Source organism: Onychostoma macrolepis, chromosome 20 (genome assembly GCF_012432095.1).
Source record: "Onychostoma macrolepis isolate SWU-2019 chromosome 20, ASM1243209v1, whole genome shotgun sequence".
NCBI lineage: Eukaryota > Metazoa > Chordata > Actinopteri > Cypriniformes > Cyprinidae > Onychostoma > Onychostoma macrolepis.
In genome coordinates, this window is record NC_081174.1 from 6,699,546 (window position 1) to 6,724,638 (window position 25,093).

The window sequence follows — 25,093 nt, forward strand, 5'->3', positions numbered from 1 at the left end:
TATTTTTAGACCCCAGTGAGTCTCAACAGCAGCTGAATGAAGTTCAGCGGATCCGAGGAATTTCACGCCGGATTCACGTTAAACTCTTTCTTCGCGTCGCCAATACATGGAGCCGGTTCCAAGCGGCTGGATCACCGTGACTCGCTGGTTTTGGCTGTGTGTCGGCTGACTTTGAATTGTTACGTGGAGTAACAGGTTTTAATAAGGCGCGCTTGTTGAAACATTTCAGCATGATAAAAACCTACTATTAACTACGTTTTTACAGTCATACGCGACCAAATTGTCATCGCAGGATACCTGTGGATTGTTGAACATGCAGCCTTCATGAGTGGCTTCACAGTGCGTGTCATTAGATGGGGTCTCGTGAGTTTAATAAACAGCGCAGTCAATGGGACGTCAGTCAGACTAGAAAACATATAGGGTACGTTCAGTCACTGTAAACGCAGCTCGTTGGATAGACCTGCTTTGGAAATGTCGGCGATATCTGCGTCCGAGAAAGTGGATGGATTCACGCGGAAATCGGTGAGGAAGGCTCAAAGGCAGAGGGTTTGTCAGGGCTCGTCTCAGTTCGCGGCGAGCGGCAGCAGGCCTGCGGCTCCGGAGATCTCTGCGCTCCCGCAGCTCAGAGGTAAGAGGATAAAGCGCTGGAAATAGACTCGCAGGCTGCGTCTCAAAACCTAGTGCGCTGCCTATCAAGACAACATTGTGGTAGCTCGGGCGCCTGAGTTCCCAGAATGCTGTAAAGTAATAAATAAAACAAATACACTCAAATAAATGGCACCTCAATTGTTTTATGAGTGTAATCTGGCTCTGGAGTTATATATTCGCATCTTTGATAAGCCACGAGTGAATTATTTACAGCAGGCCCTTAACTGTCTGCTGGAAAACTCATGGTGTGTTTGGTTGTAGACTGTAAACACTGATTGTGTCAACATTATGTCTCAGGACTTTATCAAGGGAAGCATCTCTATTTCATGGTCCAACCTGTGTTTTCCCACATTTCCTGCCCTCTTGTTGAGTTTTTGGAAGTCACGTGGTTGTCAATTCTGTAAATCTGTCAATAGAGTGCTACAGTGCCCACCCACTTTTTCAGTGGCCTTGTTTCCTGAAGTGTCTTTCCCATAGGGATTTTAAAAATGTCTTCGTTAAAGAGTTATAAGTCATGAACCGAACCAACAACTGTTATGAATTTCTTTCTTTTAAAGAATGCTCATCGCCAAACTGTTTCGGTTCCCATTGCCTTCCATGTCTTGTCCATACAGCGGATGTCAAATGGAACCAAGGTGGTCCTATTATTAGGAAATACCATCGTCTTTGGCTCTGTACCAGGGGTGTCCAATCCTGTCCTGCAAAGTTTAGCTCCAGCCTCAATTAAACACACCTGAACCAGCTAACCAAGATCTTACTTGGCATACTAGAAACTTCCAGGCAGGTGTGTTGAGGAAAGTTGGAGCTAAACTCTGCAGGAAAGTTGCCCTCCAGAACCGACTTTGGACACCCTTAGGGTTCTACAGGTTAGTCATTTAAAACAAAGAACATGCATATTTCACTTTAATGCGAAGGGCACAAAATTCTTACAATATGAGTCAGATCTTTTCAATCAGTTGGTTGAACTGGTTCACAAAATCTCCAGTCGCAAGCAGCTGACTGACTCACTCAACCGAAAACTGGCTCTTTAGAGGGAATCTAATTCCTAATGAGTTGAGAAAATAATGAGTGATCACTTGTGCAATCATGACTGCAAATTGAATTAGGACAACAAACACATTTATTTATCAATAAAATATTAATTAAAAAAAAAAAATAGTAATATGTGCCTACATATTGGTTCATTGAAACATTTTATTGCATATGCCACGCTGGGACTTTAGTGACCATGTGATTACGTAATTAATTACGCCATGGTATGAAAGAATTATTGAGTTTATGTTTACATGACGCCATTTTCAAATGTCTTTATTTTGTGTTTTGTGTTTTGGCTGTTCATGTAGAAGACAACTACATTTTTGGGGCTTTCAAATGTTAGGCGCTTTCATCAATCCATGTGAACAGGGATCGTTTTGACAATGTTGTTGTCTGTACACAAAACTCAAGAACACAAAGGAAAAACCTTTCCGCTTTTATTGTTCATTTTCATGCCCTGAATCATTAAAAAAAAAAAAATAACACATTCCTTAAAGCAAACGCTAAGTGTAAACGAGTCAAACTTTCCATCCCTTCTATAGAGAGGCAGCTGTTTGTAAGCCTTTGCTGCATCACTTGTGTCATCAAATGGAAAGATGTTTCCTAAGCATACTGGTAGCCCCACTTGACTCAAGTTTTCTGCCTAGAATTGTCAGTAACAGACAGATGTGTTTTTGTTTTTGTTGGTATTCCAAAGTTATAAAGAAGAACAAACAAGACATTCAGTCAGTGTTTATAATTTGTGAAAGTTAAAAAGTAGAGTTAAAACTCCTAAAAATAAAAATTAAAAAATAGAATGCAGCTTTGCTGAATGAGTTTATATTGCATGTATGTATTGAGTGTTTTGCATAACTGCATTTTAGTTACAGAAATTAAAATCATTCATTCATTCATTATATATACTACTTACTGTATTTCTTATTATATGCATTACTTATTACTTATAGTGACTCAGGAAGCATGCCACTACATTTAATTTCACTATAACCATATCAAAAATCTCTTTCTTTCTTTCTTTCTTTCTTTCTTTCTTATGGGATGGCTGATCAAATTCCTATCTCTTTCTCTTTCACTAAATACTCACCTCCTGTTATTCTGCATTTTGCTATTCCATAAAGACAAAATATCCATAAATAATAAATAAATATATATATATATATATAAAACTCAGAACTCATTTACTTGTTCCATGTGCTCAATATAGCTGGGAAATGCATTTACAGTTGTGTTATTCTGACATTATGACTCCCCAGGGATGGGCCATGTATCCATGGCAACCACATGCCCGGGGTGTTGATGGGAACCTCAGCAAATTCAATGACTCATCCTGTGTGTGTGAGGACAAATAAAAGTGAGGCAGTCAATGAACATGTTTCTGATGTTCACTCATTTCTGCGGTCACTTGGCTGCTTTTTGTGGTGAATGCAGTGACTCAAAGCAGAAGTTGTCTGGGAAAGACACAGGGACACTGGCATTCAGATGGGTTACATAAGGTGTATTAATAGAGCAGAGGGGTTGTGTTAGCACCCCTCCAGCTCTTCCACCGCTGTTCTCTCACTGTTAAATCCTCTGCGAGTGGAAAAAACATCATGAATTGAAGTTTACAGAAGCCTGGAACAGATAGACAGCGGCTGTAAGAGCCAGAGTACAAAAAGAGCCACAAATAATTGAAAGAAAAAAACTTTTAGATGACATTAATAAAATGACTTTTTCTAGAGTGCATTCTTGTGTGGTGTGTGTTACATAGGTCTGCACTGTATTTTATCTCCATTGGAATACTGTATCGGTACCATGGCTCGGTATTTGATATTTAACATGGTATAGAAATTAATTTCAATTGTACTTTCAAGAATACCATTGTATTACTACGGTGCACTACCGTTCAAAAGTTTGAAACCATTTTTTTTTTTTTTTTTTTTTTACCGTTCAAAAATATTGTGAAGTATTATTACATTTTAAATAAATGATTTCTATTTTAATATATTTTATTTTATAATTTTTCTGTCTTGCAAAGCTGAATTTCAGCAGCCTTTACTCCAGTCTTCAGTGTCATGTTAGAAAGTTGTGCTGCTTAATGTTTACGGAAACCGTGATACATTTTTCCAAGATTCTTTGATGAAAATTCAAATGAAAAACATTTTATTTGTAGTTTTTAAAAAAAATTTTTTATTTATTTTTATCTATTTTTTATTTTTTTTACACGAATGTCAAAATCTTTACTGTCACTTTTGGTTAATACAATGCATCTTCACTGAATAAAAGTATTAATTTCTTTAAAATTTGCAAAGTTTTGAACAATGACCAAAAATGACACCATAGTTTTTTTTAGAGGTGTTTTGCGAAACCTCCTCGATATTACGGATTTTTTTACAATGTGCAATGATTCTTCGTGAAATAATTTTGAGCCTAATATTCTAATCAATTCTAATCAATATTCTAAGTGCCAAAATGTCAGGATTATTTATGCCATTCATGGCCAAAGTTCAGGTCAACTAAATGTCAGTTACGATCCCACTGTTATTTATAGAGTGCTGTTGATTTATTATTAGTGTACACAGTGTCTATGATATGGGTAACTGAGTGGAGATACTTCCTTGTGTTTATTATATTACCATCTATATTACAGTCAAGTGTATGGCCTGTCAAGATTCCATATCCCGTGTGAAAGACCATTACGTTTCTGTTAGAATTGAGTATGTAACCTATATTACATTTCATTTGAAAATTCTACTACGCTTTAACCCTTAATAAATGCTGCAGTGCAGCCAGTTTTATGAGTGACCTGTTCAAGTGTCACTAACCCAGCTGAGGTCACTGGTATTATAGTGTCTTATGTAAGATAAGATCCTACGAAGTACTTCTTGGAACTTCAGCAGCCCAAAGGCTCCAGGCATTAGTATAGAGAAACATATGAGGAATGGATGTGGATTGAGGACCAAAAAGACATGATAAATATAGTCCATATGAAACGACTCATACAATATATTTGAAAAGTTCTAAAGCTATATGGAAAAATCATGATAAAATTGTACATGTAGTGTTTAATCATTTTAATCGAGTCATGTAGGATGGCTGAGAGAATTTCTCTTTGTCTTTGCTGCACACATGGCATGCATGTGAAACTTTTTCTCTGTTCTTGATTTATTACATTGGTTCTCTGTGTTGGCATAACTTTAGGTTATTTGTAATACCGACTTTTGGAAAATCTGAAATTTCCCTATCAGCTCTTGGAAAATGTTCTCCAAATCACTAGAGTTCTCCCTGACTTAGCATTTGATGGATTTGTAGGATGCATTTAAGGATGTGGAAGGAGCTGTGCCAAGTGAATTGCAAATAGGAATCGCCTACATTGGGGAGATTATTGGATTTCAGTCTAAGAGGGATTCAGCCGTATGCCTGAACATGAGCTAATGTGGCTCAGTGGAGCACAAAGTGCTAGAGGTCAGAAGTTCAGGAGTTTTTGCTCGGCTAAACATTTTATTTATCTTTTTTATAAATTAAACTTAAGTATGTTTGACAGTAGAGTAGATGTTAGGAGTATCAGTAACAGTGGTGGATTTAGTAGTATCCCATGCTGGAAATTTCTGCCCTAAGACAGGTATAACTGTCAGTTCTGCTGGGAAGTGGTACTTATGGCGCTTTTCCACTGCACGGTACGGTTCAGTACGGTTCACTTTTGGGGGGTTTTCCACTGGGTACAGTACCTGGTACCTGGTACTTTTTTTAGTACCACCTCGGCCAAGGTTCCAAGCAAACCGTACCATTAACAAAACGTGACATGTAAACTCTGCTGATCACTGATTGACCGGAGAAAATCATCACTGCCTGCCATTGAACTTGTGACACAAGACACAACAGACCCGCTGGATTTAAATCTGAACCGTGCCGAGCCGAGTCGTACTACGCAGTGGAAAAGCGCCAATAGTTTGACATGGCAGCAAAATGTGTGTATGTGTAAATAATTTATAATACTCTCCGAGTAATTTTTGATGACCAGCTGACCTTAAAGGACGACACTGCAAAAACTGCTCTGTCAAGCAGGGCTGCATTGCACAACATCAGAAAGAGGCCCTTCCTATCAGAGTACACTGCACAACTTATCCTCAGGCCCTTGTTGTTTCTAGGCTTGACTACTGCAATGCTCTTCTGGCTGGACTTTCATCATGCACAATCAAACCTCTACAAATGGTTCAGAATGCAGCAGCACGACTGGTCTTCAGTGAGCTCATAAAGGCCCACGTCACACCTCTCTTTATCTCCCTGCACTGGCCACCAGTTGCGGCTCGGCTCAAGTTCAAGACATTGATGCTTGCGTATATAACAGCCACAGGCCTTCCTACTTCCACTCACTTTTAGGAGTCTTCATCCCCTCCAGAAGCCTGAGGTCGGTCACTGAGCAACGCTTCATGGTATCATGACAGTGAGGCACTTAAAACCAGATGTTCTGATAGATGACCCACAACTGGAGACTACTCAAGTTATATCTATGCTGCCAAAACAGCTCTGATGCACTGATGCACATCCCATAGTTCAGGGGTGTCCAAACTCAGTCCTGGAGGGCCACTGTCCTGCACAGTTTAGCTCCATCTTGCCTCAACACACCTGCCTGAAAGTTTCTAGTATGCCTAGTAAGATCTTGATTAGCTGGTTCAGGTGTTTAACTGAGTTTAAGCTACCCTTTGCAGGACAGTGGCCCTACAGTAGCAGGATTGGACATCCCTGCCATAGATACTCAATCTGGGGAATTTGGAGGCCAAGGTAACACCTTAAACTCTTTGTCATGTTCCTCAAACAATTCCTGAACAATATTTGCAGCGTGGCAGGGTATATTATCCTGTTGTAAGAAGCCACTGCTCTCAGGGAGCACCACTGCCATTAAGGAGCATATGTGGTCTGCAACCATCCTTAAGTGGTGGGTGTCAAAGTAACATCCTCATGAATGCCAGGACCCAAGGTTTCCCAGCAGAACATTGACTAGAGTATAACACTAAATCCGCTGGCCTGCATTTTTCCCATAGTGCATCCCGCTGCCAGGTAAACAACACACATGCACCCCGGCTGGCTATCCACTTGATCTAAAAGAAAACGTGATTCATCAGACCAGGCAACCTTCTTCCATTGCTGCATTGGCGCAAAGGTGCTTTTTGGGCGCCTGTGACACTGGTTCACTGGTTGGTCTTCCTTGCACCACTTTTTTAGGTACTAACCACTGCATTGCCAGAAACACCAAGACTTGCCGTTTGGAGATGATCTAACCCAGTCGTCTAGCCATCATTATTTGACCCCAGTCAAAGTCACTCAGATCTTTTCGCTTAACCATTTTTCCTGCTTCCACCACATGAATTTCAATAATGGACTGTTCACTTGCTGCTTAATATATCCTGCCTCTTGACAGGTGCCATTGTAACGATATGTTACAATGTTGTTTACTTCACCTGTCAGTGGTTTTAATGTTTTAGCTGATCTGTGTGTGTGCGTATATAGAACACAGTAATTGCATAATTTCCACAGCCAAGTGAAAATTTTATTCCATTTGGCCTGCAATAGAGTTTTGAGAAGGAAACATGCACACCATCTCTGTGTTTGCTAAAGCTAGTTTCATGTGCGGCTTACAAAGTTAAACGTCATTATGCCTCAAATCGACATAATAAGGAAGTCACTTCAGAGGAAGAATAATAACATTTGATCAATGTTAAAAAGATAAACATATTCATTTCTCTATACAATAAAGTCTACCAATTAATTGTTCAGTGAAACTAGGTAGGTGCATTTATAAAGTAAAAAAAATGATGCAAAAACATCTGATGTTGGAAGAGCAATTTGTTTTTGAGCTTCCCAGCTGTGGTATGGCCTCCCTTCTTACTCCAGGGGAGTTCATCCTGATTACTGGCATTAGACACACTCCCAAGTGTATATTACAACATTCCTGTCCACTCAAGCATTCAGCTAGCTCAGTGCATGCATACACACTCAAACATAATTGTACTAGACTAGGTATCAAAGATATTAGTTTTGATGAAATTAGATGCAGATGTCGTTGAACACTGCATGCATGCATGTGATTTCTCTATAGCAACACTGTCCATGTTTAAATGTAGATGTGATTTAATGTTGATTTAAATGTCAAGTGTAAGTGTTTTAATTGTAATTTTATCAACTAAATTGTGTTCCAGTTGAAAAAATCTAAATATTTAAATGTCATGTTGTCATGTTCCAGTAAGAACATCAGCCTTTATTGAAATTAAAAGCAAAATGTTAATTAGAAGGAAGTGTCTAGATACATTTGATCATGTAGTATTGTCTAAATGCATATCTCTGATGATTTTGATGCTAGTCATTTTAATAATGTGTTTATTGAGCTACAGTCTTTCCTTAGTGCAAAATTTGCACTGCAAATCATATTTTTGAAACTTTCCAGTCTGGTTTTAAGCCTCTGCATAGCACAGAGTGTGCTTTATTATGGGTCCTTAATGATACTTTGTTGGCGACTGATTCTAGTGACTCTGTTATCCTAATTCTGTTAGACTTAACCTCGGCTTTTGATACAGTTGATCATAAAATTCTTTTATCGCGGCTAGAATATTTTGTGGGCATCGAGGGAACTGTTCTTAGCTGGTTCAAATCATATTTAACAAATAGAAGTTTATCTGTCAGATTGGGTAATTTTTCTTCGTTGCCTGCTAAACTTTCCTGTGGAGTGCCACAGGGTTCTATTCTCGCACCCATTATTTTTTCTTTGTATTTACTTCCTTTGGGTTCTATTTTCAGAAAGCATGGTGTATCATTTCACTGCTATGCAGATGATACCCAAATTTATCTACCTCTGAAATGAAATAAACATGCACTGAAATCTCTTTTTGCATGCCTTGATGAAGTGAAAACGTGGTTCTCTCAATTTTTTTATTTTATTTTTTATTTCTGAATGATTCAAAAACTGAGGTTATAGTGAAATTATAGTGAAAATAGGCCCTAGTGAAAATTCAGGGAGCAGAAATATCGATCTGGACTACCTTGCTCCTTTTACTTCTTCCTGTATCAAGAACCTAGGTGTTTTCTGGGATCATTTGTTTTTGTTCTGTCATGTTTTCTTTAGTTGTCATGATTTTTATTTATTTATTTATTTTTTGCTTTCTTTTTTCTTTGCATTATTTTGTTTTTGTTCTGTTCTGTCATGTTTTTTGTTTAGTTATGTCATGTTTTGTTTTTGCTTTGCATTATTTTGTTTCTGTTCTGTCATGTTTTTTGTTTAGTTATGTCATGTTTTGTTTTTGCTTTGCATTATTTTGTTTTTGTTCTGTCATGTTTTTTGTTTTATTTATTTGTTTATTTTCTTGGTTTTGTTTTGCTCTTTTGCTTTGTTTTTGTTTCTGTTCTGTCATGTCTTATTTTGTTTGACTTAAATTGCCAAGTCTAAGTGTCTCATTATTTGTTTATAGAAATATTTATTAGTGAATTGAAAGTACAGGAGAATAAAGATTTTTTTTTTCATCGTTTCAGATGCATCTTCTACAGAGCAGCATGAGCTGTTCATGCAGAAACTACAGCAGTGCTGCGTAATGTTCGACTTTTATGACACAGTGACTGACCTAAAGAGCAAAGAGACCAAACGGGCCACTCTCAGTGAACTTGTGGATTACGTGTCCACTAACAGAGGAGTTCTGGTTGAGCCTGTCTATCCTGAAATCACCACCATGGTCAGCATCCATGTGATGTCCACCAAACTTTAAAAATCATTTATTTGTTTTTAGCACAAATAGAAATCTCTTCCTTATTGTCAAAGTAAACTCCAAATCCTTTCTGTTTACAGGTTACCACAAATATTTTCAGAACGCTTCCACCCAGTGATAACCCTGACTTTGACCCAGAAGAAGATGAACCCACTCTAGAAGCCTCCTGGCCACACATGCAGGTCAGCTCTCACATTTTATAGCACATTGTTTGCTTATTTACAGTGTATTTTTTAATGTACTATTATATGTAATTAACTTTATGCACAGCACAGTGTGTGAATAAATTAAACCAGTCTTACAAAAAAACAAAACAAACAAAAATTGTGTTAAGGTTATAGAGAGTACAATTGTTGACAATGTAAATATTGTGTATTTATTTATTTAAGCAAGCAAGCAAGCTATATGTTCTAATATTGTTTCTATGTGCGTAAAGCATTAGATAAATATTAAATATTGTCTTTTGTTTCGTTTTTCAGTTGGCGTATGAGTTTTTCCTTCGATTCCTAGAAAATCCAGACTTCCAGCCAAGTACTGCCAAACGTTATATTGACCAGAAGTTTGTGTTACAGGTATATGAACTTTGTATTAATGAATTTTAATTCTATAAATATAATGAATATAATAAATATTTAAAAATAATAATAATTCTTATTATTTTTCAGAAAATTATACTTTGTAAATATTAGTAATTATTATTGTTATTTTGTTCTTACTATTTTTCTTGCCATTTTCCACTTTACTTTAAAGCAGCATAATCCTATTGCATAAAATATTAAAATATATATTAAAAATGGCTTAATTTTTTAGTTTTTTTTTTGTTGTTGTTTTAATCATACATTTGAACTGTTTAGTGATATTTATTCCTAAAACACACCAATTTGGTATCCTCTGGCTTAAATGGGGACTAAAAGAAAAGAAAAACAAGTTCTTATCTTACACAGTTTTGGTTCTGAAGTTAATTTGTCCAGTTTTAAGGATTTTTAGAAATGTTAAATCAAAAATACAGATTAAGAAAATGCATTTTTAGGAGACTACTTAATAGCAAAATAGCTTCCTTGACTTTTACAGCTGAAGTGGTAAATATTTAGAAATATGAAATTATACGCTTGGTAGGCCTGGTCTCTTCCTCTTTTGGATCTGCCTCAATCAGTGTCTGTTCCTGCGTGAAGCAGTGGGTCATCAGCTGTCCGTATCGACCCGGTCATTCTCCCTGAGCACACTGAATGCTCTGGAATGTAGAGTCAGTATAGAAGCTGGTAAAAGCGAGTTTCCATGATGCGAGCGTTTCCTGGGCTGCTTTAAATAGCGCCCTGTTGTTTACGCCACAGGAAGGAAAGAGGCAGCACTATAGTCCAGGCTGGGATGGAGGAGAACATAATGACAGACAGCAGACACAATCAAAAAAGAGTCATTCTAGTAGAGATGTGGTAGAGAGTGTTACTGCATGCCTGTTGGTTTTTGCATTATTTTTCCATTTGGAGATGCTATTGTACAGAAATTATCAATTTTAGCTTTAAGATTTAGAAAATGTAATATATATATATATATATATATATATATATATATATATATATATATATATATATATATATATATATATATATGTATATGTGTGTGTATATATATTATGCTCAACAAGGATGCATTTATTTAATTAAAAATACACTAAAATATTGTGAAATATTATTACAATTTAAAATTAAAATTTATAATGTAAAAGTTTTGTTTAATATATATTCAAATGTAATTTATTCCTTTGATGACAAAGCTGAATTTTTAGCATCATTACTCCAGTCTTCAGTGTCACATGATCCTTCAGAAATCATTCTAAAATGCTGATTTACTGTTCAAGAAACATTTATTATTATAATTAATGTTGAAAACGGTTTATATTTATTTATTTTTATTAAATTTATATTTATTAGTGCTGTCAAACGATTAATCGCAAATAATCGCATCTAAAATCAAAGTTTGTTTACATAATATAACTGTGTATAATTATGTATATATAAATACACACTCATACAGTATATATTTTAAAATATTTTCATGTATTTAGACGTATATATTTATATTATATTTAATATACAAATATAACATTTGTCTTAAATATATACACATGCATGTGTTTGCATTTATTTATATATATATACATACACAGGTGCTGGTCATATAATTAGAATATCATCAAAAAGTTGATTTATTTCACTAATTCCATTCAAAAAGTGAAACTTGTATATTATATTCATTCATTACACACAGACTGATATATTTCAAATGTTTATTTCTTTTAATTTTGATGATTATAACTGACAACTAAGGAAAATCCCAAATTCAGTATCTCAGAAAATTAGAATATTACTTAAGACCAATACAAAGAAAGGATTTTTAGAAATCTTGGCCAACTGAAAAGTATGAACATGAAAAGTATGAGCATGTACAGCACTCAATACTTAGTTGGGGCTCCTTTTGCCTGAATTACTGCAGCAATGCGGCGTGGCATGGAGTCGATCAGTCTGTGGCACTGCTCAGGTGTTATGAGAGCCCAGGTTGCTCTGATAGTGGCCTTCAGCTCTTCTGCATTGTTGGGTCTGGCATATTGCATCTTCCTCTTCACAATACCCCATAGATTTTCTATGGGGTTAAGGTCAGGCGAGTTTGCTGGCCAGTTAAGAACAGAGATACCATGGTCCTTAAACCAGATACTGGTTGCTTTGGCACTGTGTGCAGGTGCCAAGTCCTGTTGGAAAATAAAATCTGCATCTCCATAAAGTTGGTCAGCAGCAGGAAGCATGAAGTGCTCTAAAACTTCCTGGTATACGGCTGCGTTGACCTTGGACCTCAGAAAACACAGTGGACCAACACCAGCAGATGACATGGCACACCAAACCATCACTGACTGTGGAAACTTTACACTGGACCTCAAGCAACGTGGATTGTGTGCCTCTCCTCTCTTCCTCCAGACTCTGGGACCCCGATTTCCAAAGGAAATGCAAAATTTACTTACATCAGAGAACATAACTTTGGACCACTCAGCAGCAGTCCAGTCCTTTTTGTCTTTAGCCCAGGCGAGACGCTTCTGACACTGTCTGTTGTTCAAGAGTGGCTTGACACAATGAATGCGACAGCTGAAACCCATGTCTTGCATACGTCTGTGCTTAGTGGTTCTTGAAGCACTGACTCCAGCTGCAGTGCACTCTTTGTGAATCTCCCCCACATTTTTGAATGGGTTTTGTTTCACAATCCTCTCCAGGGTGCGGTTATCCCTATTGCTTGTACACTTTTTTTCTACCACATATTTTCCTTCCCTTCGCCTCTCTATTAATGTGCTTGGACACAGAGCTCTGTGAACAGCTAGCCTCTTTTGCAATGACCTTTTGTGTCTTGCCCTCCTTGTGCATCAGGTCAATGGTCATCTTTTCGACAACTGTCAAGTCAGCAGTCTTCCCCATGATTGTGTAGCCTACAGAACTAGACTGAGAGACCATTTAAAGGCCTTTGCAGGTGTTTTGAGTTAATTAGCTGATTAGAGTGTGGCACCAGGTGTCTTCAATATTGAACCTTTTCATAATATTCTAATTTTCTAAGATACTAAATTTGGGATTTTCCTTAGTTCCTAGTTATAATCATCAAAATTAAAAGAAATAAACACATGAAATATATCAGTCTGTGTGTAATGAATGAATATAATATACAAGTTATAAAGTTATTTGAATGGAATTAGTGAAATCAACTTTTTGATGATATTCTAATTATATGACCAGCACGTGTATGTGTATATATGTGTGTGTGTATATATATATATATATATATATATATATATATATATATCAGTACACACATGTATATTATGTAAACAAAAACTTTCATTTTGGATGCGATTAATCACGATTAATTGTTTGTCAGCACTACTATCTATCTATAAAAATATATAATATATTTTGTCTTAATGATAGGTGACTGCTTGAATGAATTAAATTCCCATTTGAAAGTGCTTTATTTTAGGGTGATAAAGCTATGGTCAGCTGGTCTTTTGTCCCATCTTATTCAAAGTCATCCATTGAAATAAGCCCCGCATGTGGAGGATGAGCAATTTCAATCCTGTTTAAATTTTGATTTAGAGTTACTAATGTTTTAGACATCATAAATGACCTCATGAATGTGATTGAGGTTGGACTCATTTACTAATAATGTCATGTTGCATAAAGGCTGTTGTCAAATACATCACTCATGGCAGGGATTCATTGTCTGGAGGCTAAAGGTAGCATTACATAACGCAGTCCTGTGCAGACAGTCTAATGTGACATAACAGTTGACGCAGCCAGATCAAACCATTCCATACAACCTTCCATTAAGAGTCTCAACTGGGTACAAATTGTATATTTCATGGCATTAAAGACTTTTTTTTTGTTGTTTTTCTTTTTCTTAATTTATACTTATTTTCAGTATTTCAAAAATTAAAAAGCTTAAAAAAACCAAGATTATTACATTAGCTCAGGGTTGTAACCTCATACTGTAATAAGAAATGATTATGTGAGAAAATGAACTCCTTGCTTTTTTCTCCAGCTCTTAGAACTGTTTGACAGTGAAGATCCTCGAGAGAGGGAGTTTTTAAAAACGATTCTGCATCGCATCTATGGGAAGTTTCTGGGTTTGCGTGCCTTTATTCGGAAACAGATCAACAACATTTTTCTGAGGTAAGAAAACACTTATTTTCACACTCGTATGCATACACTGCTATTCAAAAGTTCTTTAAAAGAAATAAATACTTAGATTCAGAAAGGATGCAAAAAATGAATAAATACATTTATCAAAAGTGACAGTAACATTTATACCGTTAGAAAAGATTTCTATTTCAAAATATGGTCCTTTAAACTTCATATTCCACTAAAAAATATTAAGCAGCACAGCTGTTTTCAACACTGCTAATAACAAATGCATATTAGAATGATTTCTTAAAGACACTGAAGACTGGAGTAATGATGCTGAAAATTCATCTTTGCATCACAGGAATAAATTACATTTGAAAATATATTCAAATAGAAAAGTTATTTTAAAATGTAATATTATTTCACAGTATTACTGTTTTACTGTATTTTTGGTCAAATAAAGACTCTTGTGAGCAAAGAGACTTCTTTCAAAAACATTTGAATACAATCTTACCAAACACAAACTATGATATTTGTATTTTTTGTAATCTTTATGTAAAAATGGTTTTTGCATGTCAAAGCAAGGCAAAAGTTCGTGAACTGCTAGTATAAGCCATGTAAATGATTATCTATGCAATATTAAATACTATTTCCATAAATGATAGCTGTGTAAAGTGTGTGAAATGCTTTTGGGTAAATATTGTCAATTGCTCGACTACCAGTAAGCTTTCCAAATCCAGGAAGAATTATTACAAACATTCTATTACAGAATGTGGAAAAATATATATATTTAATTATATATATATATATATATATATATATATATATATATATATATATATATATATATATATATATATATATATATATATATATATATATATATATATATATATATTTCTGACTGGCTTATGAATTTTCGAATAATGTACAGAGAACCTTTGGATTGTGGATTGTGCATTTAGTAAAAAAAAAAAAATCAGTTTATATATTGTTATTATATTATGTTTATATTATATCATTATATTTTATTTGGAATGTAAATCATTCATATAATTTTCCCAGGTACATCTATGAAACTGAGCACTTTAATGGAGTTGCTGAACTCCTTGAGATTCTGGGCAGGTGAGTCTTTGCTTCATTTTCTTTTATGTTCTGTCCACAGAGATCATTTAATGGAGTTAGTGCATTTGAAAGCGCATAGCGTCGGAATGCATGCTGGGTAAAAGGTTATTTGGCAGCTGGTGTTGGTGTTGGCTGGCTGTAGTCACCTAATGTTAAAACTGTCGCTGTCTTTGTAATCGCAGTATCATCAATGGCTTTGCTCTGCCGCTGAAGGCTGAACACAAGCAGTTCCTCATGAAGATCCTCATTCCCCTGCACACTGTTAAAGGACTTGCGCTGTTCCACGCACAGGTAACCCCTAAAGCCTGCTCTATCATATTTGATATGCACGTTTTTAAATGATCAACACTGAAAAACTATTGTACAATCTACTAAAACAATCTGCTATAACCAAGTGTCTTCTGTCATCTGAATGATAGTTTATACTTTTTTAGTAAGTTAAGGCCTTTAGTATAATAGTAAAACTGTCAACCTTCATGTGTCTTTTTGCTGTGAAATCCCTACTCATTTTTAAAAAGTAAACCCAAGAATAACTTCTGTATTGTTAGTAATATTTTAAGATCTAAAACTTTCTGAAATATGACGATGTATCCATACATCATTTAAAAAGGTAAAAATATATAGTATTAAATATGATACATCAGGCTTTTGAGGAAGGCTATTATTGGGAGATATAGACATGTGTATTCATTTTATGTAAGTAGTGTGCCATGCAGTTATTAAAAAATTAGTTATCAAACTTTCATTTTTATTTTATTTTTTTTGGCTGAATGAATATCAGCAACTGCACCAAATTTCATATTTTTATTTTGTGCCTTTGATTTTATTTTATTTATTTTTTTTAAATCCAAATATGAGCTCAATATCATCTTATGAGCCATAAATGACAGATGTGTCAAATATTATACTTAACAAAAACACATATGTTAACTTTCCATTTATCATATGTATTCTTCCCGATACAGTTGCAGGAAAAATGTATGTGAAACCTTTGAATTTACCTGAATTTCTGCATAAATTGTTCATAAAATTTGATCTGGAATACACTACATGACTTAAAATCTGAACAGATTTTATAAACTTTAGGCATTGCACACTGAACACAACAAACTCACGCTTGACAAATTAAAACAATGTCGGCTCAAAATATCTGACTCAGTAGAATCATAGTGTAAAGCTAAAAAAATCTGACAACTTTCAGTAGAATCTGCAGCCTGGCTATGCTTTTGCTGAAACAAATAAAACTCAAGCAGTGATGGATTTAATGTCTTTATTAAACATACTGTGTCAGGGTTTGTGAGTTGATCCAAAGCTAATAATTAATTAAAACACTTACTAAAACTTACTTTTTTTTTTCAAGGTAAACATTTTGTAGACAGTTGCTTTACATTGTTGAAATAATAATTCATAATCTCAGGCGGGAATATTTTGGTTTGCACTAGTGGCACTAGGTTTGACAAAAGTTTGTGAATCCTTTGGATTGACCCTCCTTTGGCAGCAGTCACCTACTAAACGTTTCATGCAATGGCCAGGAGAAATTGCATACTCTTGTTTACTTTTTTTTTTCTTCTTCTTTTTTGAAGTACATTCAAGGTAAAATCCACATAACATTTTACCCCTGCAACTGTATTTAGTTTTTTGCACATTTTACAATTTTACAGTCATGAAAAATGTTATTTGCAGAGAAATTCATCTGGTGATTATTCGGCCTGTAGCCGTTTAAAATTAATATTTTTTTCCTATTCATAAGCATGCTGATAAGAAAATCTTTGGCAGGTTGATTATGTTTGCACAAACCATCTCTTCTTTAGTATCAGAATCAGAAAGAGCTTTGTTGCCAAGTATGCTTGCACATACAAGGAATTTGTTTTGACATAAGCTTCCAGTACACAGAGACAACAACACACAGACAATAAAAATAGGATGAGAATAAAAATACACATATGTAAATATAAATAAACAAAATTTGAAAAATAAATAAATTGTATGTACAGTTGTGCTATAGATGATAGAATGGAATAGAATAGAATGAGATGCAGGGATGTGCTAGGATGGAGCACATGGTACACAACAGTAAACATTTTGGTACACATTAGGTACACAACAGTAGTATCTACTGTTCACATCCACTCTTTACCTTGTTGTGTTTCAGCTGGCCTACTGTGTGGTTCAGTTCATAGAAAAGGACCCGACCCTCACTGAAGTGGTACTGCTCACCTCACTCTCACCCTCACACAATCCCATTTCAGTTTCTTTAAGCCACCAACACACTTTGCTTTACAGCTGTACTCCGGAAGTTGGAATTTATTTTGAGAAATATAATTATTTTAGATATAATTAAATTATTTTGATTAATGTATTATGTTAGTAGTAGTAGTTGTGATTGTGTAATTTCTGTCCCTAAATAGAATTGCAAAAAATATATTAAAAATTAATCCTATTTAGATTTATTTGAGCCATCAAACCACTTTTTTGTTGTTGTACAGCTACACTCTGAAAGTTAGAATTTATTATGGAAAATTAAATTCTAATTGGATACTTTATTATTATTATTATTATAAAAGATGAAATGTGTAATTTCTGCAAACTAGTGTCCCTAAATAGAATTGCAATTTATTGAATTAATTTAAATTTATTTGAGCAACCAACACACTTTTTTTTTAAACAGCTTCACTCTGAAAGTTAGAATTTGTTTTGGGAAATGGAATTATTTGAATTATAATTACATTAATTTCTGTTAGTAGTAGTAGTAGTAGTTGAAATGTGTACTTCCTGCACACTAGTGCCTTTAACAGAATTGCAAAAATAATGCCTTATTAAAAGTTCCACCACATGATTTTGGTAGAACAAATATATAAGCTTGTCCAAAATAGTTGTTAATGGTCTTGATGGCTGGTGGGTTTTTACCCAGAAGGTCAAGGTTTACCTGGTCCAGCTCACATAACTACAAAAAGTAAACTTTGAGATCCTGTGAAGTGTGCATTTGTAGACTGCATAAAAATGTGCGTACTCTTTATCAGTCAGTTTAACAGTCACACTCTCAAAAATAAAGGTACAAAATCTGTCACTGGGACTGTACCTTTTCAAAAGGTACATGTTTGTCCGTGAGTCAATTTTGGTACCTTAAAGGTACATATTAGTACATAAAGTGTATGTATTAGAACTTAATAGAGGTACAAAAGCTGTCACTGGGGCGGTAAATTTTCAAAAGGTACACTTTTGTACCTATTTTTGAGAGTGCAGTCTGTGCGAATTGAAAGCTGACAGGAAAGTTCAAATATTACTAGACAGGCACATGTGTACTGTATGTATATGTGTGTGACCCACTGACCCTGGAACACAAAACCAGTCATAAGTAGCACAGGTATATTTGTAGCAATAGTCAACAATACATCATATGGGTCAAAATGATCAATTTTTCTTTTATGCCAAAAATCATTAGGATTTTAAGTAAAGATCAAGTTCAATGAATATATTTTGTAAATTGTAAATTTTTGATTAGGAATATGCATTGCTTATTATTACTTAATTTGGACAACTTTAAATGAATATTTTTTTTGCAGATTCCAAATTTTCAAATAGTTGTATCTCGGCCAAATATTGTCCTATTTTAACAAACCATACATCCATGTCACAAACCATATGGCCGCGGGAACTAGGGGCAGGGCCAGGCCTGAGATTTTCCTTGTGCCCCTCGATCATCCCCAGTATACTTGATTTTTGTGATAGTTTTGTGATTATATTAAACTGAACAGAAATATGCGGCTGTATTTTTCAGTCCCGCGTCCCTACATCTGCCTCTCACAGAATTTCACAATTTCATGTGAAATGTTCACGCGATTAATTTTATATTCCAACTTGTAAAAACTATTACATCTTTTTCCTTTTTATGAGCCGTCGTCTTAAGCTTTCTCGCTTCTCAAGACGGCCACCAACAATCACATAAGCACAGCTCTTTAATTGCGCTCTAGTCTCTGATCAACCGCGCTCAAACCACTGTAGCCTAATGTAATCTATTAACCACACAAATCATAACGTTTTAGGCAAGTAGCCTACCATGTTATGTCATAAAATATTTGAATGAGACTGAATTTGTATTTCACCTGATCACGTTTAATAAAAATACATTTTAAGTTTAATTATAAGCCGCATGTCCACGATTATTCAAACAACGATCAAATTATACAGCGAGCCAAGAACATTTACATTATCAAAGAATATCACTGAATTCAGTCTAGCATGAGTCCTTTTTAGAGCACTCTTAAAAAAAAAAAAAAGCTCCAGTTATGCTATAATACCTAAGTGAAGCTGTCTGCAGTGTATGATTAATTAATCTCTTATTTACATTGCATGTATATCTGCACTTTGTTGTTTCTGATGAGAGAATTCGCCAAAAGTGCACTGACCAACTTTGGCATATCAACGATGTTAATATTTAGTAAAATCCCCTTAAATAATAGAAATATTTAAGTTATTAAAGAAATTATATAACTAAAATCACAAAAGCGCAAATATATATTAGTTCGCATATAACTCTTCATTCATTTGTATGTTAATCTATAAGAGTTTGGGCTGTTTAATATTAGGAATTTGTCTAAAAAGGGCGTGGCCCAGCACCCCCCAGATAAAATATGTTCCTGCGGCTATGTATACAGTACGTGTACTAATTTGACTTCCAGTGCACTTATTACAGATAAAATCCCTCTGGAGTAACTTCAAGTTAAGTGCCTTTATCAAGGCCACAATGGAGAATGTTAAACCCCTCCAGCAGCAATTTATGAGCTTATAAACTATACCAGATGTTAAAGCACTAGGCTGAGGCACCGTGACAGCAGGTACTCATGCCACACTTCCTCAGACATCAGAGTGTGAAGATGCTGCGGGGCTTCTGGAGGTTTGGCTCGTGTTGGGTTTTCAAGCCGCTGTCGCTGGCCATCTGTGTATTTCTCAGCCAGTGTGATAATACAGCGGCTGCTGGGTTTGGTTGAACAGTCATGTGTGAACACTGACTTCATTCTGAGGACGTGCTGCCAACCGCAGGGAAGCCCAGAGTTCATCGTGAGCTCATTACCACTGCTGTTAGCCTGTGAGCAGGAATTAACTCATGGCTTCACACAGGCATGAATCCCCCAGTTAGAGGGCGACGGTGTTGAGCTATAAATGATATGGTACGATGAATGATATTTCGTATTTCTGGGTTTGGAGAGTGAAAGTAAACAGCAGAGGAAAGGGCACAGCTGGACTTAATGAGACGTCCATCTGATGCAATAAAAATAGCACAGCACCCACGCCAGCGTGATTTATCTGTCAAGTACTCAAAGTAGACAACATAGCCAAAATGTCCATCCCTAGTTTGCGTGATTTTTATAAAAAGGAAGAATTAGAAATGGATTATGGCAGTCAGAAGACAGGAAGGTGCCAAATGTACTTTTATATTGTGAAAAGCTAGTAGCCATTTATACAGTGCTTTCTTGTCAACACAACAACTGAATGTCACAATTTGCATAATACATTTCTTGTGATACATTGAAATAAAACTTTATTCATTAACAAAACAAGCTAACAAATTAGACAAGAAAATAAGCATATTCCACCTTGTAATTGAAGCAATGTCACTCATAAAATAAGCAGAAGAAAAAAAAACATATGATGATTGTTAATAATTTATCATAAAATAGTAATTTATATGATATTGTCATAAAATAGAAATTATTATTATTATTATCAATAATAATAATAATAATAATTATTATTATTTTCTCTTTACTCTTTACTTTTTTGTTGATTCTTAAGATTTTTAATGAAATGAGGGCACTTTTTTTACATCAAAGGTAAAGTTTTATCATTTATTTTAATATATAATACATATTTAGATGTTTTTAATTTAATGTATACTTTATATACTATACTTTAATATATACTTTATAATTTATTTGTAATACACACACACACACACACACACACACATATATATATATATATATATATATATAAATAAACTTTCCTTTATTTCATGATGTATTTCTATGATATAATTCAAGTTAATCAGAATTGCATAATTTATCCAAAATGTATCTTTTCTGTTTCCTCTTAGGTGGTTCGTGGCCTTCTTAAATTTTGGCCTAAGACGTGTAGTCAGAAAGAGGTAAACTATCTGATAATTTATGGGCCAGTCATAACAAAAAGTAATGAATGCATTATGAGTGGCAGTATAATGGCTGTTCTATTTTTCCTACTTTGTTCTGTTATATTTGCAGACTGAAGTGAGTTTCTCTGTTCTGTCTCTGCTCTGTTAGGTCATGTTTCTAGGGGAAATTGAAGAGATCCTGGATGTTATCGAACCTACGCAGTTCAAGAAGATTCAGGAGCCTTTATTTAAGCAAATCTCTAAATGTGTAGCCAGCCCTCATTTTCAGGTAGAGTGTGGTGTTAGTATGTGATCAGAGTCTGTCCGGTTTAATCACAGCTTGTAGGGAAATAACAGCTGATTATAAATGTGCTTTTCAATTACTTTACTATGGAATCAAATCCATGCCACATACAGTATATTTCATAAATAAATATTTGCAAAAAAAAAAAAAACATTGAGGAAAAGTTTTGCAAACAAAAATAAATGATTGCAAAATATAAAATGATAAAATAAAATAAATAAAATAAAAAATAAAGATAATTAATTACAAACAATTATTATTTTTTTTTTTTCAACAGATTTTTTAGCACCAATGATTGCGCAACACATATTTTCCTTGGCGATACCTATCAATAAATCTGCAGCACTTAAATCTGTTTCAGTCAAGTGTGAGCGTGTGATACGATTTTACCTTTGCAGGTCACTTTTGTGCCCGGTTCACTTTATGCCACAATATCTTTATTCTGCAGTTCTTTATGCCCAATACTTTATTTTCTTTCGCAAAGGGTTATTGTTTTGCAAATGTGTGTGGCATGGATTTGATTTCATCCATTATCCATTTTTTTAAATAAAATGTTGAAAACAATTGTGCTTCTTAATATTTACAGGATTCACTGAAAGGAAAGTTCAAAAGTACAGCATTTATTTGAATCAGAAATCTTTTGTAACATTATAAATGTTACTTTTACATCAATTAAATGTGTCTTTGCTGAATAAAAGTATTAATTTCTTAAGCTGATGCCAAACTTTGGATGGTAGTGTACGTTTCATTATCTCTGATATTTGCAGGTAGCAGAACGAGCACTGTACTACTGGAACAATGAATACATTTTGAGTCTAATCGAGGAGAATAATGCCAAAATCCTTCCCATCATGTTTGGAAACTTGTACCGGATCTCCAAAGAACACTGGAACCCGTATGTTGTGGATTTTTCATTTGATCATTGCCACATTTTATTAAAGGACTCATTAATTACCTTCATTCCAAACCCAAACTGACTGACTTTTTCTGTCTAAAAGAAACATAGAAATTTGATCGAATTGCTAATTGCTCCTTAAATGCAGTTTGGTGAATGGTTCAAACAATTAAAAAATGATTAAGCCCATTAAAGAAATGGCACGCAGTAACTCTCTTTTAATTGTCTCAGGACGATCGTGGCCCTGGTGTACAATGTATTAAAAACACTGATGGAGATGAACAGCAAGCTGTTTGATGAACTGACAGCCTCTTACAAATCTGACAGACAGCGGTAAGATCACGTCTTTACTCTTCTCATTTAGCTCAAAATCACACCGCTCATGATTGCCATCACTTCTGTCCTCAGAGAGAAGAAGAAAGAGCAGGAACGTGAGGAACTGTGGAGGAAGCTGGATGAACTCAAACTTCAGGAGACATCAGCCATCCAGAATAACAGGCATGAGCTCCAGTTCACTTACAGCAACAACAATAACAACAACAACCTTCACGAGAAAGATGAAAACCCAGCAGCAGCCATTACTGACAGAATTGAGAGCGACTCCTGGGTCAAATGACACTGCCCTCTTTCTTCTTTCCTCAGTATTTTGCTGGTTTACAGATGTAAACCACTGTAGAGAGCGGTAAGGATATGGACCTTCTGCAATAATCATTTTTAAAGATTAAAAAACAAAAAAATTCCAAAAGCCTATGTAAAACTAAATCAAAATGCTATTTTCTCCTGCTAAAGGATAATATATTTTCTGTATGTAAATCTATTTTGGATGTAAAGTGTGGTTATTGTTAGTAATGAAAGTGCGATCACATTTACTGCTCTTAGTGAAACTGAGAAAATTCAATAGAAATCCAAGTGATCTGGAATTTTGGATAAGGATAAAAGTTTTCCTTGCAGATTTCGCAGTGGGTTCAGGTTGGTCACGTGGATACACCATGCTGACCAATAGAAAGCTGCTTATTTAAAAAAAAAAAAGTCTATTGTGTGAGATGTGCTCCATACATCGATACACTACTACTGCCAACAGACGATGGACCGTTTCTCCTAAATTTCACTAATGTGACTGCAGTTACATTATCAGAGTTTTTGTCTTTTTTTTCAACTGAAATTTAAATATTTTTCAACAAAATACATGTACAATATAATTAATAATAGTTTAAAATAGTACTTTTGTTTTAAATAAGGGTATATATATATATTAAATGAATTTATTTTTAACTATTATTCAATTTGGCTTCTAGTTTTTTCTAGAAAACAAGACAAAAATACTGACAAAAGAAAATATTTTTGGCTATATTAAGACACATGAGCATGATCTGTTTTAAAAAAGCAAACACTACCATGAGTTTGAAATGTATTTTACCATAAATGTGACCTGAGCTGAATATTAACGTTTGATGCCTATAGTTCACATGATACGCAAGTTATATTCCATGGAAGTGTCAAAAATTTGCCTTAGAAATGCAAAAAGTGAAGCACAAATAGTGAACCTGGTTTAAAACTTTTTTTTTTATCATAATACCAGCCTTGCATTATAAATGCAACATCTTTAAATACTATATTTTATTAAAAACTCATTGCTTTCTGTATCATTCTGACACTGACTATGCATTTTGCAGGTTGGGATTAAAACAAATAGATAATTCTTAGACATAACTTAACTCAGGGATAACTAGTGCTCCCCACATGTTATGGAACGGTGACCAAGGTTTTTGTTGTTGCTTATTTTCTCAAAAATAGAAAAAAAAAATTGTAATATGTTTAAAGAAGCAATAGATATTCTAAATGAGACTCACTGACATTCCATTCAACATTCTATTGTTTTGCTTCAACCAAAAATGGTCTCATCGCTATGCAGTTATGTTTTCATGAGATTTTCTGTGAGGATGTGTAAAATAACCTTGTTGTAATGTGCTTTCCTGCATTAAAATGCCAGGCTGATGTTTATTTTTTTTCCATGTCATATTAGTGGTCTGTATGCGTAGAATAACAGTCACTCTCTTTTACTGTTGCCATATAGTCATTACAGAATGCAGACACCAAACATAAAACAAAATGAAAATTCTGTCATTAATTACTCATCCTCATGTCGTTCCAAACCTGTAAGACCTTCGTTCATCTTCAGAACACAAATTAAGGTATTTTTGATGAATTCCGAGAGCTCTCTAACCCTCCATAGACAGCAGGGATACTACCACGATCAAGGTCCAGAAACATAGCAAGGAGATCGTTAAAATAATCCATGTGACATCAGTGGTTCAACCGTAATTTTACAAAGCTACGAGAATACTTTTTGTGTGCAAAGAAAACAAAAATAACGACTTTATTCAACAATTCGTCTCCTCCGCGTCACCCTGTAGTGCCATTTTGGAGATTATTTTGATTGGAACATAAAATGGCGCTATAGGGTGACGCGGAGGATTCTCGTAGCTTCGTAAAATTACGGTTGAACCACTGATGTCACATGGATTATTTTAACGATCTCCTTGCTATGTTTCTGGACCTTGATCATGTTAGGATCCCTGC

General features: G+C 34.9%; 1 protein-coding gene and 1 long non-coding RNA gene across 3 annotated transcripts in view; one reads left to right on the forward strand and one right to left on the reverse strand.

Annotated features, from left to right (window-relative positions):
* LOC131526859 (uncharacterized) overlaps nucleotides 1-25,093 on the reverse strand; it is a 30,725-nt gene that overhangs the window by 3,672 nt on the left and 1,960 nt on the right. The window lies entirely within an intron of this gene.
* On the forward strand, nucleotides 16-24,514 carry ppp2r5a (protein phosphatase 2, regulatory subunit B', alpha isoform). 2 transcript variants are annotated; one of them, XM_058755498.1, is made up of 13 exons: nucleotides 16-628; nucleotides 9,181-9,377; nucleotides 9,491-9,592; nucleotides 9,890-9,982; nucleotides 13,980-14,110; nucleotides 15,128-15,187; nucleotides 15,370-15,478; nucleotides 17,340-17,393; nucleotides 21,282-21,332; nucleotides 21,484-21,603; nucleotides 22,386-22,513; nucleotides 22,745-22,846; nucleotides 22,922-24,514. In XM_058755498.1, exons 1-13 carry the CDS (start codon nucleotides 472-474, stop codon nucleotides 23,127-23,129), a joined length of 1,512 nt encoding a protein of 503 aa, XP_058611481.1. In that variant the 5' UTR covers nucleotides 16-471; the 3' UTR covers nucleotides 23,130-24,514. The 2 variants fall into 2 exon arrangements, with proteins under 2 accessions (XP_058611481.1, XP_058611482.1); XM_058755499.1 differs by lacking the exon at nucleotides 16-628 and adding an exon at nucleotides 812-1,514.

Coding starts and splice junctions, on each gene's coding strand:
- ppp2r5a (XM_058755498.1), top strand. CDS start 472: ATGTCGGCGATATCTGCGTCCGAGAAAGTGGATGGATTCACGCGGAAA. Junction 629..9,180: donor TGCGCTCCCGCAGCTCAGAG/GTAAGAGGATAA, acceptor TCATCGTTTCAG/ATGCATCTTCTACAGAGCAG. Junction 22,847..22,921: donor TACAAATCTGACAGACAGCG/GTAAGATCACGT, acceptor TTCTGTCCTCAG/AGAGAAGAAGAAAGAGCAGG.